This window comes from Macrotis lagotis, chromosome X, assembly GCF_037893015.1.
Source record: "Macrotis lagotis isolate mMagLag1 chromosome X, bilby.v1.9.chrom.fasta, whole genome shotgun sequence".
Lineage (NCBI taxonomy): Eukaryota > Metazoa > Chordata > Mammalia > Peramelemorphia > Peramelidae > Macrotis > Macrotis lagotis.
This window is the reverse complement of record NC_133666.1, coordinates 143494311-143509157: the sequence shown is the minus strand read 5'-3', so window position 1 is coordinate 143509157 and position 14847 is coordinate 143494311. Positions and strand designations below refer to the sequence as shown.

At 41.5% G+C, this 14847-nt stretch overlaps 1 protein-coding gene across 1 annotated transcript in view; it reads left to right on the top strand.

Annotated features, from left to right (window-relative positions):
- Nucleotides 1-359: 359 nt before the first annotated feature.
- Nucleotides 360-14847, top strand: part of MAP2K3 (mitogen-activated protein kinase kinase 3) — a 74882-nt gene continuing 60394 nt past the window's right edge. Inside the window, exon 1 of the mRNA XM_074205336.1 lies at nucleotides 360-657. Within this exon, the coding sequence (XP_074061437.1) occupies nucleotides 639-657 (19 nt within the window). The 5' untranslated portion in view covers nucleotides 360-638. The remainder of the gene's footprint in view (nucleotides 658-14847) is intronic.

Here is a 14847-nt window from a genome sequence, read left to right as displayed (position 1 = left end):
CCTCCGGGGAGCCAGCTGTTCTCTATTTGCCAGGACATTCTTGCAAAGAAGCCCTAATCCTTGCACCATCCACTTCCACCCGTGGCGAGGAGCGCGTTTGGCCGAGGCCGGAGGGACACGCAGGCTATTATTAGCGGTGCAAACCCAGCCCGGCCTCCGAGGGCCAGGGCGTGCGCTGCGCTCGGGAGGCGGGGCCGAGGCTTTAAGCGGCAGGGGCGGGGCTGCTGGGAACGTGCGGGAAGTCGGCTGTGTATTGGGCGAGCCGACGAGGGGCGGGTCCTTGCCTCCCGCGGGGCAGCCCGCTCCCCAGCCTCCCTCCCTCGGCGGCTCAGTCTGGCTCCGGCGCCGCCCTCAGCGGACGGACGCGTTCGGCCCTCCGCCCGCGGCTCCCCGGCCGAGCCTCGCCAGCCCCCGCGCTCGGGGCCAGGGATGTGTGCAGAGGAAGCCGCTCCGAGCTCTCGTGGACTCCGCCCGTCCCGGGGAGGCGAGGCATGAGCCTGCCCCGCGCCGCCGCCGCCGCCGCCGCCGCCCGCCGCCCCCGGCTCTAACCCCCGCGTCGTGCTCGCCCGGGCCAGCCTCCGGCCTCAGCCTCAGCCTCCGGCTGCAGCGGAGCCCGGCCCCGCGCCGCCGGCCTCAGCATGTCCCTCTCCACCAGAGGTAGGTGCAGGCAGGGCCTCCGGCCGCACCCCGCTCCCGGACTTCCCGGGCTGGCTCGCTTGCACCCCTCTTTCCCCACCCTAGCACCCCTAAGCCGACTTCAGGTCCTTCCCTCCATCCCTTGGCATTTCTCCTGGCCTCTAGTTCTGCAGAGAGCTCCCCTGCTTTTTCCCTTCCTTCCTTCCTCCTACCCTGAACCCTCCCCTCCACCTCCTTCATAGCTGCAAACTTATCTGGAAATTACTAGGCTTTTCCTCCGGCCACTAACCGCCCCCCCACTCCCCTTCCTTTGCTCCCCAATTTGCATTGACCCCTCCTGTATTTTCCAGGCCTCTGTGCTTTCTAGCCCTTCTAGGCTGGGGAGGGTAACCTATCTCATCTAAACCTTTCAAATTCAATTCCTCGTAATCCGGCGTTTATCACTGGCCCCGCCCAGGAAAGTGTGCAACTGTACAGTCCCTTAATTTTTTGAATTGAATTGGGAGAAAGCAGAGTTAGGCGCATTTCCATTTTCCTGGCTCTTGGGATCCTGCTAGGGAAGAGCTGGGCTGCCTTGCATTGCTCCCAGGCTGGCAGACGCTTTCTGGGAAGGCTAAGGACTGTTCTGTTCTCCCCCACCCCCCCCTCCTAGCTCCTTCCTGGAAATTTAGAAAAAGGCAGTAGCAACAGAGAAGGATTTGTCATTCTGAGGGGAACTCAGGCCTGTGGGAAAAGCAAGGGAAGGGGCTAGAACAGAGGAAAGGGGGTTATTTTGTGGTAAGGGAAAAAATGATGATTTGGCATGTTGGTACCTTGTATGAAGGTTGGGTCTCTTTAAGTAATTCCTAACCTGACAGAACAGTAGATGAATGTGCCCTGCTAACAGGTTTTTCTTTCCTCAATTTACTCACAGGGGAGTAGAGAGATTGGGGCTTTTGATTTGGACCTGTTGCAGGCAGGCAAGGTCAGAACTACTTTGCCCAGTGGTTTCAAAACCCAATAGCTCAATATTTTAGGATCTTGGAGAGACTGGAACAAGTACTTGATCCTCTTTGGGTTTTTTTCCTGAAGATTGCAGAAAAGGGGGGGGGGGGATGTCCCGGCAAGCAGGTTTCTCATTTGATCCTTCATTGGAAAATACACAGCAGGGGAAAATATGCACTGTAGTCTGTATTGGTCATCAGTCGGGTGGGATGAATGTGTCATCATTTAGATTTCTGCCACCTTAGGTTTCCGTGACTTGAGCACTGAAGTATGGATTGACTGGGGGCTGTACATTATTGAGGTCAGCAAGATTTTAAACTGTAATTACATCTTACATAAATGGGGATGCCAGATACCTGACCGTTGCCCAACTGTTCATGAGTAACAATTGAAATACTCGGTGAAGGAGCATGAAGGAACCAGCACGTGTCGGAGAATAACATGCTTCTCATAGTTCTTAAGGTATTTCAAAGATGTTAAATAAGAGACTTCTCAGAACATTCTTTGGAAGTGGTCATTGGACAAAAGAATGAATTTATTTCATAGAAGGGAAACTTTTTAGCATAGAAGATCAACTTTGTAACCCATCTGGGGTTCAAGTCTTGTTTTTATTAGGGTTTGATTAGAACAACTGGCTTTAAATGATGATTACAGTTGCCTAGGGAGAGAAGTAAACAAGTTATGATGTTTCATGTGTGAAAAAAAGAGAGAGATGATTTAATACTTGGTTATCCCAAGAGCATGTTTAGAAGACTGGGACATTTGCTTTGTCCATCATTAAGGTATTATAAACAGGTTACTCTTTCTGGAGGAAAATTAACTCTGGCCCTCCTATTGATGTGCTGAGCTTTTTAAGGGATCTTTTGAAGGGAGCCCAAGTTGATCTGTCAGACTGATATGACTTTGGCTTTGTTCATTACCTGCCTAATAAAAAACTCTAAGAACAGGAGATGCCTTTTCCTGACATAAGCACGTGTGTAATCAATTTGAACCTATGAATGGCAGGCATTATGATCTCTTCTGATTCTTACCCTCTAGTGGGAATCGATTCTAGACCAATTCTTTGGTATCTCTTCACAGATGGGAGGGATGCAAAAGAGCAGCAAAATAAACCTTGAAACAGGCTGCTGCACAGCTGGCTTTCCAATTTTGCTTTGGGAGTTCGGAGCTCCCCACTCTGTGGACTCCAAGGAATTTGAACAAAATAGGGAGTGGTTGTCACTTGACCTTAGGCTTTTCTTTGGTTTTAAGTCATTGAGCTTCTTCCTTTGCAACTAATGACAGGGTACACCTCTCTCTCTCTCTCTCTCTCTCTCTCTCTTTCTCTCTGTGTGTGTGTGTGTGTGTGTGTGTGTGTGTGTGTGTTGGTGAGATAGCTCTATGAAGTTTGAAAGTTTGCCTGCAAAAGTGCAACCCAGCCTACTTAGCAACTGTATTTTAAGATCTGGCCTGTTTGATACCCTTTCTCTTTAGATGTTACAACTTTAGTAGTCAAATCCAGAGCTGTTGCATTTGCAAAAGATAAATCTTTGTCACAGTTTATCGGATTTGTATGCATTCTGAGTGTGGCCCTGATGGAGGATTGTTTCACCCAAGACTGTATCACCTTCAAGTCCAATATATAAAGTGAAAATAAAGCCTGGAGGTGGGGGAAGTGGGAAGGGGAGGAGTGAGAATTTCCCTTTACTTCCCTCCTGTGTGAGCTCTTTTTTTTTTACCCGAACTAGTTTCTGAATTTCTGGGCAGGCATACCACTTTATCCAGTTTTAATCTTTTTTTTTTTTTTTTTTGCCTCAGGCTCTGCCTGACATAAGAGTGTGTCATGGACCCGGAAATACATGACACTTCAGCCCTGTTGCCTTTTTTTTCCTTGATGGCAGTTAAGGAGGTACAAAATTGAGTGTTGTAGGTAACACCAAGAAGGACTTCCCCCTCCCTTTCAGTGACGCACAGGAAAGGCTATATTAGGGTGCCTGTGACTTGGGGTTTTCATTGAGCATAATTCTTAAACTGCGTTGTGTTTTTTTTTTTTTTTAAGTGGAAGAGTGGACTCTAGCTTCCTGTGTAGCCAAGGTATGAATCAGCAGCAATAAAATGCTACTGAATGGGGTTGCTGACTCACAGGCAGAACATGCATGTTGGAACCAGCCTCTTGATACAACAGGCTTGGATTGGCTGCTTAAAAGGGCGATGTTTCATCTCTCCCGGCCCCTCACCCCCACTTCCCCATAGATTCCCTTTCTAGGACTCTTGTTTCCTGACTCCTTCTGACTGGAGCCTCTTTCCACATATCAGCCTCTCACTTCCCATTTCAATAACCCTGCTGCCATTCAATACTAGTCCAAGAAGCCTTCCTCTGTGGGTTGAACCTCTGCCTTCTTTGGGAGAGTTTCCCTGAATTGAAAAGAGTGATTGCTGGTTTCATCTTGCACATGTTCCCCTGGTTTGGGCAGAATATCATGACACCCTTACCTCACTCTGTCCTAAGACTTTCTAGCTAATGTGTGGTCTTCCACTCTCCAAATCAACTGATTACTAATGTGTATTTGCATAGCCAATGTTCTTAGCTCAGAAGTCTTCTGTAAGTGCAGAAAAATGATGATGAAATGTCTTCCTATTAGGTCATCATCATGGCATCAAAGATTTAGAAGTGGAAGGACCCTGGGAGTTCATCTAATCCAACCTCCTCATTTTACAGATGAGGAAAATGAGACCCTGAGAAAGTTAATGAGATTGTCTATGGTATGTAATAGGTAGCAGAACTGGGATTTGAACTCATTCCCTGTTTCATTCCCCTGAACCACGTTTCCCCAAGTTCATAAGAAAAATAATTAGGATTTCATAGCCTAAGTCTTTTTTGGCTATGAATAGACTCCATTAAAAATAATTCCTAAAGGGATTGTTGTTAGGATTCCTGTTTTTTTCTGGACATGAAGTCCTTTGGTCTAAATTTGATTACTTCATTCTTTGATGAGCTATTGCTATGTATAGATGTGAAAACCTTTGTCTTATCACAAGAGGGTTGGTCTGCTGCTTTACCTTTATTGAGATAACTAGGTTATAACCAACCTAGAGCAATATTATATGGGAGTGATTGAGGGAAAGGGAAGTGATCCAAGTGAAGCAAAGGAAGCAAAGAATGTGGATACATAGAGCCTCCATCTTGCCTTGGAGGTCTTTCCCATTGGGCCATTACTGTTCCCTGGTCTTTCCTATTTAAGACAACCTCAATCTGTTCTTGATGTTTACTGTTGCTGACTCCTTCCTCTTTGGTCTTAACTAGCAGTAATCATAGAAATCCCAAAAAAGCAATGGTATGAAAGGAGGATGTGAGCAGGAACAAGGGTAGGGTAGCACCAGAGATACTGGCCCTTTCAAAACTCTCATTGTGGGGACTTTTGATATGTTTCTTTGGAAAACTTCAGACCCTAGTGCCGCTGTGTTCAATCATGTCTCTATGTATTTAATTAATAATATGTGTCTTGAAGTTTTGATTCCTGATAAGAGGTACTGTATCATTTCCAGATTATAATGCTTTTGGCTGAGTTGAGCTCTAGTAACTTTTCTCCTGTCTCTCATTGTGTTCTTTCCATTCCAGATGCCAACTTAGACCTGGCCTATTCTGTTAACTTCCTGACTCCCCAGATATCTGCATGCTTGTACACTGTTAGATACGGATTTCTAAAACCACTTCTCTCCTGTTTTACCCCTGCTGAAGAACCCATACTCTGAACATTAAGGACCCTCCATTGTCAGATAACTAGGAGATGTTTGGTATACAGTAGATATGAAGTGAGGAGACTGGGTTAGATCTTAGTTCTTTTACTTTGAATAAGCTATTTTATTTTTCTAGGTCTCAGTTTCCTCATTTGTAAAGTGAGAAATTTGAACTAGATAATCCAAAGCCATTATTATTTATTAGGGGGCCTACTGTTTGCAGTGGGTAGTGTACTGGCTCTGAAGTCAGGAGGACCTGAGTTCAAATTTGGCCTCAGATACTTACTAGCTCTGTGACTTTGGGCAAGTCTTTTAACCCTGATTGCCTTTTTTTTTTTTTGCAAGGCAAACGGGGATAAGTGGCTTGCCCAAGACCACACAGCTAGGTAATTATTAAGTGTCTGAGATCGGATTTGAACCCAGGTATGCCTGACTCCAGTGCTTTATCCACTACGCCACCTAGCCGCCCCTACTATGCCACCTAGCCGCCCCTAAAGCCACCTAGCCACCCCTCTGATTGCCTCTTATACAGAGCCATCACCAGTCATCCTGAGCCCTATCTGGCCACTGGACCCAGATGGTTCTAGAGGAGAAAGTGAGACTGGTGACTTCACATAGCAACCCCCCTCATTCATTCAGATCCAATTCACATGCTTGTCATGGCATCACCTCCCTGATGTCATAATGTCACAATCTTCTTTGAGAATTAAAGACAACATCATCATCACTATTTACTCAGCCAACTACCATGCCTTCTAACATGTCTTTTTAAACTTTGCTGGGTATTTCCCAGACTAAGTCTTAATCTAACCAGTTTAGGTTTCTTCATTGTACTCAAACATACCATACTTGTTCCTACCTACATGCTTTTGCTCATGCTATTTGACCCTTGAGCTCACCTCTTTCCCTTTTCTTTGACTTTTAAATCCTAGATTGATCTTTGATGTCTTACCTTCCCCATGAAGTCTTTGAACTTGAAATCCTGTTATGATAGCTCTTTTCTTTGAACTCTTATAGTCTTTAGTGAAGCTGAGACTTGAATTTGCTAATCATGGGGCATGACCAGTATCATTCTGCATTTAATCCTACACTGCTTTGAGTTGTTGTTTAGTTGGTGTGTCTTTGCTCCTTTATGCTGATGTAATCTTCTAGAGGGCAAGGGCCACACATTATACTTTGTAAACCATAGCATAGAGTTATGTACAGGGCATAGGGATGGCTTGGCTCACGCCCTTGGGAGCCCATGTCATAGACCAGCCTAGTTGGTTGCTTCCAGTTGGCTTGGTGCATCTGGTGGTGAAGAAGATTAAAGTCAAAGCTTGGGTTAATTTGACTCCCTTCCCTCTTCCACCTACCCCTTCCTTCTCTTGTTCTTGGAATCTTTTTGCTTAGGTTACTGTGGGGAGAAGAATTTGAAATTGGATCATAGATCTTATAATAGAATTGTAGATTTCAGAAGCTAGTTGAGTTTAACCATTTTGAATGTAGAGCCCTTTCTGATATATTATTGTATTCCATTAGAATGCAAGTTTCTTAGAGTCAGTTTTTTCTTTTTTCTGTTCTCTTTATTATTATTATTATTCTGCATTTATGCACATTATAGGACTTAGTAAATGTGTGTCCATAGAGAGATTGATCCCAAGAAATTAATTTGCTCCAGACTGCATAGGTAATATGTAATACAGACTCTTAGCCAGTGCTTCTTTTCTTTTTTTTCTTTCTCTCTCTTTTTTTTGGGGGGGCGGTGAGCCAATTCGGATTAAGTATTTTACAGCTAATAAGAGTCTGAGGCTGGATTTAAAGTCAGGTCCTCCTGCATGCAGGACTGGTGTTGTATCTACTGCACCACTGAATTGCCCTAAATTCAGTGCTTTTGAGTTAATGTGGTTTGTTTTGTTGTTACTCTGTCCCCAGGATGTGAAGTGCATTTTTAGCTTTGGAGTCTGCTGTGCTCTCTCTCTCTCAGTACAGTTATGTTCTTAAGGACCTCCAGCCACTATTTTTTTTCTTTGCATTTTTTTGTCATAAGACTCCTTCAATATGAGTTTCTGGTTCCCCCCCCCCCCCCTTCTCTTGGCAGTTTTTCCTAGGAACATTTTTATTCAGCCTGCAGGATATGGTATTGTGCATGGAATCTTAGCTGTTCCCCTGAGAACCCTGTGAAACTTATCACTGAGAAACCCCCAGCTACCAAGTAGACCGATGCAAACATTTTTATGTGTCGCTTTACTTCTCATGATAGTACAGTAGCTTCCTATAAGTTATCACAGGAACCAGCACCCTGGAGCCCAAGTATAAAAGTGACATATACAGGCTTTTGTAGAACATAGTCTGGTTGTTGCTTTCTACCTACCTCCAGCCATTTGTGAGAATTTCCCCAGCTCTGCTGTTTGAGAGGATTAGCAGGAGATCTTTGGTCATAAGAACACAGGGAAGAACAGGTGTTGTTAGCTTGATGTTCCCCTCTCCCCCCTTTTTTTTGGCAAGGCAATGGGGTTAACTGACTTGCCCAAGGTCACACAGCTAGTTAATTATTAAGTGTCTGAGGCTGGATTTGAACTCAGGTACTCCTGACTCCAGGGCTGGTGCTCTATCCACCTAGCAGCCCCTTGATATCCCTTTTTTTAGAAAGATACCTGACCCCCTGTCCAGGAACATAACACAAAGGCTTTAGACTCACAGAATTGGACTTTTTAATTGGGGTTCTGTGGATAGATTTCAGGGAATCCATGAATTTGGATGGGGAAAAATGGCATCTTTATGTAATTTTTATTTTAATGTTATTTTATGTTATGCATTTAAAAACTTTCTTCAGAAAAGGGGTCCATAGACTTCACCAGATTGATAGGAATATACGATTCAAAAAAAAAAAGATGAAGAATTGCTGATCTAGACCAATCTCTACAACTTTGCCATTCATTCTCTACTTAAAGACCTAAGAGTTCAAATTGTTGTGGAACGTTACCACCTATGTAGAGCTGAAGTCAACTTTTCTTTCAGTATTTACCTATTGGTTTGGATTTTGTCTTTAAGCAAAACAAGTCAAATCTCTCTCTCTCTCTCTCTCTCTCTCTCTTTTTTTGTTTTAGGTTTTTGCAAGGCTACTGGGGTTAAGTGGCTTGCCCAAGGCCACACAGCTAGGTAATTATTAAGTGTCTGAGACCGGATTTGAACCCAGGTACTCCTTGACTCCAAGGCCAGTGCTTTATCTACTATGCCACCTAGCCGCCCCCTCTCTCTTACTCTTGATAGCCTTTCGGGTAGTTATAGACAGGGATAACATCCCACTTAAGTCATTTCTTTTTTTTATTCTAGAACTCTATTTCCTTCAACTGATTCCAATGTAATAGAGCCTCCAGTTCTTTCATTATCTGAATATTTCACTTTGCAGGTATCTTTTCTAAAACATGGCACCCAAAACTGACTTTAGATGTGGATTGACTGAAGAAGATAGGATAGGTGCCCTTATTTCCTTTGGTTTGATTATCTTTGCTACCTCTATTCATTCAGCCCAAGACCACACACCAACTAATTTGACTGCATTATCACATATTGACTCATATCAAGTTTCCAGGCCACCAATCTATGCTTATCTCCCCCTGGATCTTTTTACACATATTATTTTGTCATACCCCTCTCCTCACCATACATTTTGAACTTTTTTTTTTTTTTAGGTTTTTTGCTAGGCAGATGGGGTTAAGTGGCTTGCCCAAGGCCACACAGCTAGGTAATTATTAAGTGTCTGAGACCAGATTTGAACCCAGGTACTCCTGACTCCAGGGCCGGTGCTTTATCCACTGCGCCACCTAGCCGCCCTCCTCACCATACATTTTGAACCAAATAACCTTATTTTTGAACCCATATTTGGTATTTACATTTATCCACCTGCAGTTCCCTTTGATTGGATTCATCCTGTTTTTCCTAGCCTTTTGAGATCTTTTTTTTTTTTCCAAGGCAAATGGGGTTAAGTGGCTTGCCCAAGGCCACATAGCTAGGTAGTTATTAGGTGTCTGAGACTGGATTTGAACCCAGGTACTCCTGACTCCAAGGCCGGTGCTTTATCCACTGTACCACCTAGCTGCCCCTTGAGATCTTTTTGAATCTTGCCTTTTTTTTTGTCATTCATCATTAACTATCCTTTCTAGTTTTGTGTCATCATATACATTTGCCATCTATGCTATCCAAATCATTGATAACAATGTTCTGTTGACAGTCTTCCTTCCAGAATGGAATCCATTGCCTTGGGAGTTGGTAAGTTCATGCTCACTCTTGTCTCCAGGCAGAGGTTGAATGACCACATGTCAAGCATGCTGCAGTTTTCTGTGTAGGTTGATCCAATTGCCTACTGAACTTCCTTCTGATTGTAAATTCTGTAATATGTTGACATTAATTATGATTTTGGGGGTTTAATCAGTCAGTATAATTTGAAGCCACCTGACAATGCTGATATCTAACCTACATCTCTCCATCTTATCCATGTTGACATTGTGAGACCTTTTGTGAGCTCTTTTACTGAAAATCCTAGTATGTGATATCTGGTATTTCTCTGATTTAGTCTGGTAAATGTTAAAAAGAAATAAGGAATGAGCTTAGTCTGACATGACCTGTTCTTTATGAACTCATGATAATAACTTTTAAGTGATCAACACCTCTGAGTACTCAAAAGTGATTTTTTAAAATAAATAAAATGTGGAGTATAATAAAGTGTATATTATGTTATATGAATAAGTGTATAAATAAAATATGAGACACATTAATAAGATATACAAATATCTAAATATTTAAATACATATAAATATATATCTCACCTTTCATAAGTATGAAACTGATAATAGAAATCACATAATTTGAACACTTATTGTTATTTTCAAAGACAGTGCCTGGCACAATATTAAGAGCAAAAAGGACAGTCCTAGCCTCAACGAACTTCTATATTCTGTTGATCTGACTTATATATTGTGATAGGGAAAACTAATACTTAAAAGGTATTAAAAGGTATTGCTTGTAGAGCAAGGAGGAGATATTTGTTTGTACTTGGGCAAAGCTGATGTGAAAAAGATAGAGAACTCTGGAGACAGGAGAAGTGGGAGTGAGCATGGTGTGGGCACCTCATGAAATGATTTTCTAGACCAGGGATTGGCCAGTCAGAAGAGTGCCTCAGAGTGGCAACAACATAGAGTCATAGCTCTAGGTCTAGAAAGGATATAAAAGGCCATCTAGTCTAGCCTCCTAATTTTATATGTGAAGAAACTGAGGTCCAGAAATTAAATGATTTTCCTAAGGTTCCACCAATAGGAACCCATGTACTCTTACTCCAAAGTCAGAGCTGGTTCTTTTTTTAAAAATCATATAAATAATTTATTTGTTTTCTAATTACATACAATAGTAGTTTCTACCAATCATTTTTTGAAAGGATTTGAATTTTACAATTTTTTTCTCCCTCCCCCAACTGAGGGCAATCTGATATAGTCTTTACATTTGCTTCCATGATATGCATAGATCAAAATTGAATGTGTTGAGAGAAGATACAGATTCAAAAGGAAGAAAGAAAATATCAGAGATAGCAAAATTATGTAATACATAAGAGAACTTTTAAAAATTGAAGATAATCTTTGGTCTTCATTTAAACTCCACAGTTCCTTCTCTGGATACAGATGGCATTCTCCATCAAAGTTCCCCTAAAATTGTCCCTGCTTATTGCACTGATGGAATGAGCAAGTCCTTCAAGGTTGATCGTCACCCCATGTTATTTTTAAAGTATATAATGTTCTTCTGGTTCTGTTCATTTCACTCAGCATGAATTCGTGCAAGTCTTTAAAGGCTTTTCTGAAATCCCATTCCCCCATGATTTCATAAAGAATACTAGTTAGTGTTCTATCACATACATATACCACAATTTGTTCATCCATTCCCCAATTGATGGGCATCTCCTCAATTTCCAATTCTTTGCCACCACAAACAGAATTGCTCTGAATATTTTTGTACATGTAGGGTTTTTACCCTTTTTCATCATCTCTTCAGGATATAGACCCAGTAGCGGTATTGATGGATCAAAGGGTATGCACCATATTATTGCCCTTTGAGCATAATTACAAATTGCTTTCCAGAAAGGTTGGATCAGTCACAGCAGGGCTGTTTTCTAAAGGCATACTATCACCAAGGCATTCTTTCAGTCCAGGTAGGATTTTAATATTAGCCAAGATCAGACTTATCTTAGAGTGAGTGTGAGATGGAGCTTTTTGGTGAGTGTCAGGTCTAATTCTATCATTTTATAGATGAAAAGACTTGTCCAAGGTCATGAAGTGATTTTTGAAGCTCAGCTATTGATTCATAGACCTTGTATTGGAGGCACATTATCAAGTGCTTCCCTCTAATGACATTGTGGATCATTTCTCAGCATGGCTTCTCCTTTCAAGCAGGGTCATCTGTACACAACTCACTAAGTCCTATGTCCTCAGTACCCTAACTCAACTCTTCCTTCCTCTTGGAATGCTGTCCTTCCTCCTTTTTTCTCCTCCTCTTTTCTCCTCCACCAATTCATGCAAGTCAACCAGTCTAACAACTAATAAATCATGTTCATGATTTCCTCCAATATCTCAAGGCCTTTCTTTGACTCTCTACTCTATATGCATTACTCTTACTTTTCGCTTCCCCTCCCCCTACCATTGACACTTAGACATAATCTTATCTTGCCTTTTCTCACATGCTGCTTTGCCAATGTACCCTATTTGTATCATGTGTGCACATTTTGTCTCCTTCATTGCTGTAGATTGTAATTTCTTGGAGGACTGGATGTTCTTTGGGCATATCCCATGTAAGATCCTTAACTGGTTTTAAGGAAATAGGATGCTTTTGAAATGATATTATAGGGACAGTTAACTCCTCAGGGAAAACATTCTTCTTCTTCTTCTTCTTTTTTAGTTTTTGCAAGGCAATGGGGTCAAGTGACTTGCCCAAGGCCGCACAGCTAGGTAATTATTAAGTGTCTGAGGCCTAATTTGAATTTAGGTACTCCTGACTCCAGGGCCAGTGCTCTATCCATTGCACCACCTAGCCACCCCTCAGGGAAAACATTCTAAGTAAATTCTATTGTAAGCAGTTGGTCAGAGGATGTTACCATAGTTTTATGATTTTACAGCGTTGTTTGGTTATAGTGGATTAGTGAATTTATGAACTATTTTGGGGTTACAGAGGCCTAAGGTAGGGTTTTGCATACAGGTTCACAGAATTATACAATGCCAGAGTTCCAGAGGCATCAGAACTTGTCTGGTATAACCCTGAAATCTTACTTCCCCACTACAGAATCCTTGAATAGTATTCCTGATCTGTGATTGAGAGCTTTCTCTATGTAAGACATTCCATTCTATTGTTCAGCTGCTCTCAATATTAGGTTTTGTCCTTGTACAGAACTGAAATTTCTTTCCTTGGAACTTGTTTACTTTTCCCTAATCCTTACATGATTTAAAAATGCTTCTAGCTTTTCTTTTATTTGATTTAGAATTTTCTTGGGAGCAGCCAGGTGACATAGTGGATAGAACCCTGGATTTGGAGCCTGGAAGACCTGATTTCAAATCCAGCCTTAGACATTTAGCTGTGTGACCCCTGGGCAAGTCACTTCACCTTATTTGCCTCAGTTTCCTCATTTACAAAATTAGCTGGAGAGAAAAAAAATGGCAAACCATTCCAGTATCTTTGCCAAGAAAACCCCCAAAAGGGATTATGAAGGGTAGGTCACAATTTAAAGTACTGAGCAACAACAAACAGCAATGATATTTATAGTATTTCCACTTATTATTCAATTTTTTTGAGTGTATTACTTATCTAACTAAAAAAAATTCTCAGTTTATCTTGTTTGGTTTGTTTTTACATCTCTTTTGCTCCTGGTACTTTAGTAGATTCATTTGATCTTTTAAATTCAATTGTGTTGGGGCAGCTAGGTGGCACACCAGCCCTGGAGTCAGGAGTACCTGGGTTCAAATCTGGTCTCAGACACTTAATAATTACCTAGCTGTGTGGCCTTGGGCAAGCCACTTAACCCCATATGCCTTACAAAAACCTAAAAAAAAAAATTCAATTGTGTTAACTCTCTGTGTTCATTTAAAAATTTTGGTTATTTTCTTGTGTCTCCTTTTTCTGTCTCTCCTTTCACTGTCTGTCTCTGTCTGTCTTCTTAATCTCATCTCTAACTTCTATCTTTTGATCCTAGTTCTCCCTTGTTTCTTCATAGTTAACCCACTTCCTCTTCCAGGTGACAGTTCTTCACATAATTGAAGACAAATTTCACAAATTTGCCTCTGGAATGGAGGTGGGGATCATTTCTCCTCTGAGTTAAACAGCCTGATTTATTTCATTCATCTGCTTTTTTGAATATACATTTTCGGGGGCTGCTAGGTGGCGCAATGAATAGAGCCCTAGAGTCTGGAATACCTGAGTTCAAATCCAGCCTCAGACACTTAATAATTACCTAGCTGTGTGGTCTTGGGCAAGCCACTTAACCCCATTGCCTTGCAAAAACTTAAAAAAGATTAAATATACATTTTAAAATTAAAAATTAAATATACATTTTCTTTTTTATTATGAACTTAGCAAACAAGAACATTTCAGTACAAAAAGAACAGAAAAAGAATAGGATATGAATCTGTGAATTTCTATATTATATGGTTTGTTTTTTTAAAATGTATCTGTTTACTGGTTAGTAATTTCTCTGCTTGTCTGTCTCTTTCTGACCTTCCTTTTGCTCTCTACTTTGTATTTTTAAAAAATATTTCATTGTAGCTGGGTTTTCTTTTCATCCCTGTTATTTCTTGTTACCTCTTCCCTTCTCCCAACCATAGCAGTCCTCTATGGGTGGGAGAGGGGAAGAGTTAATGGGTAGTAATACATATATATGGTAAATAGTATTTTTCCATTCACATGTTTAGCTTTCAGCATTTTTTTTTATTTTTATTTTTATTTATTTATTTTTTTAGGTTTTTGCAAGGCAGTGGGGTTAAGTGGCTTGCCCAAGGCCACACAGATAGGTAATTATTAAGTATCTGAGGCTGGATTTGAACTCAGGTACTCCTGACTTCCAGGGCCAGTGCTTTATCCACTGTGCCACCTAGCTGCCCCCAGCATTCTTTTTTAAAATAAAATTTTGAATTCCAATTTTTCTCCCTCTCCTCTAGGATGGCAAGCAATCTTATATAGTTTATATACATGTGCAATCATTCTAACAAATATATTCAAGTAAAATTTTGAAATATTTGAAAATGTAAGTTTCATTGTATACTTGGTCCATTTTCTCCTCTCTGCTAAGAGGTGGGAAACAGGCTTGCCTTGTCCTTCTTGTGAAGAAAGGACTAGTCTTCTCATCAATTGTAGTTCTGAAGTCACGTTTCTTGATAATGTCATCTCTCCCTTGTTTGTATAGCATGGTTTCCAGACTTTTTACTAGGGACTGTCCTCTTTTCTCTTAGCACTCCAGTTTGTCAGTATCCCCTTTATAATGACTTGCTCCAGGAGAGATGC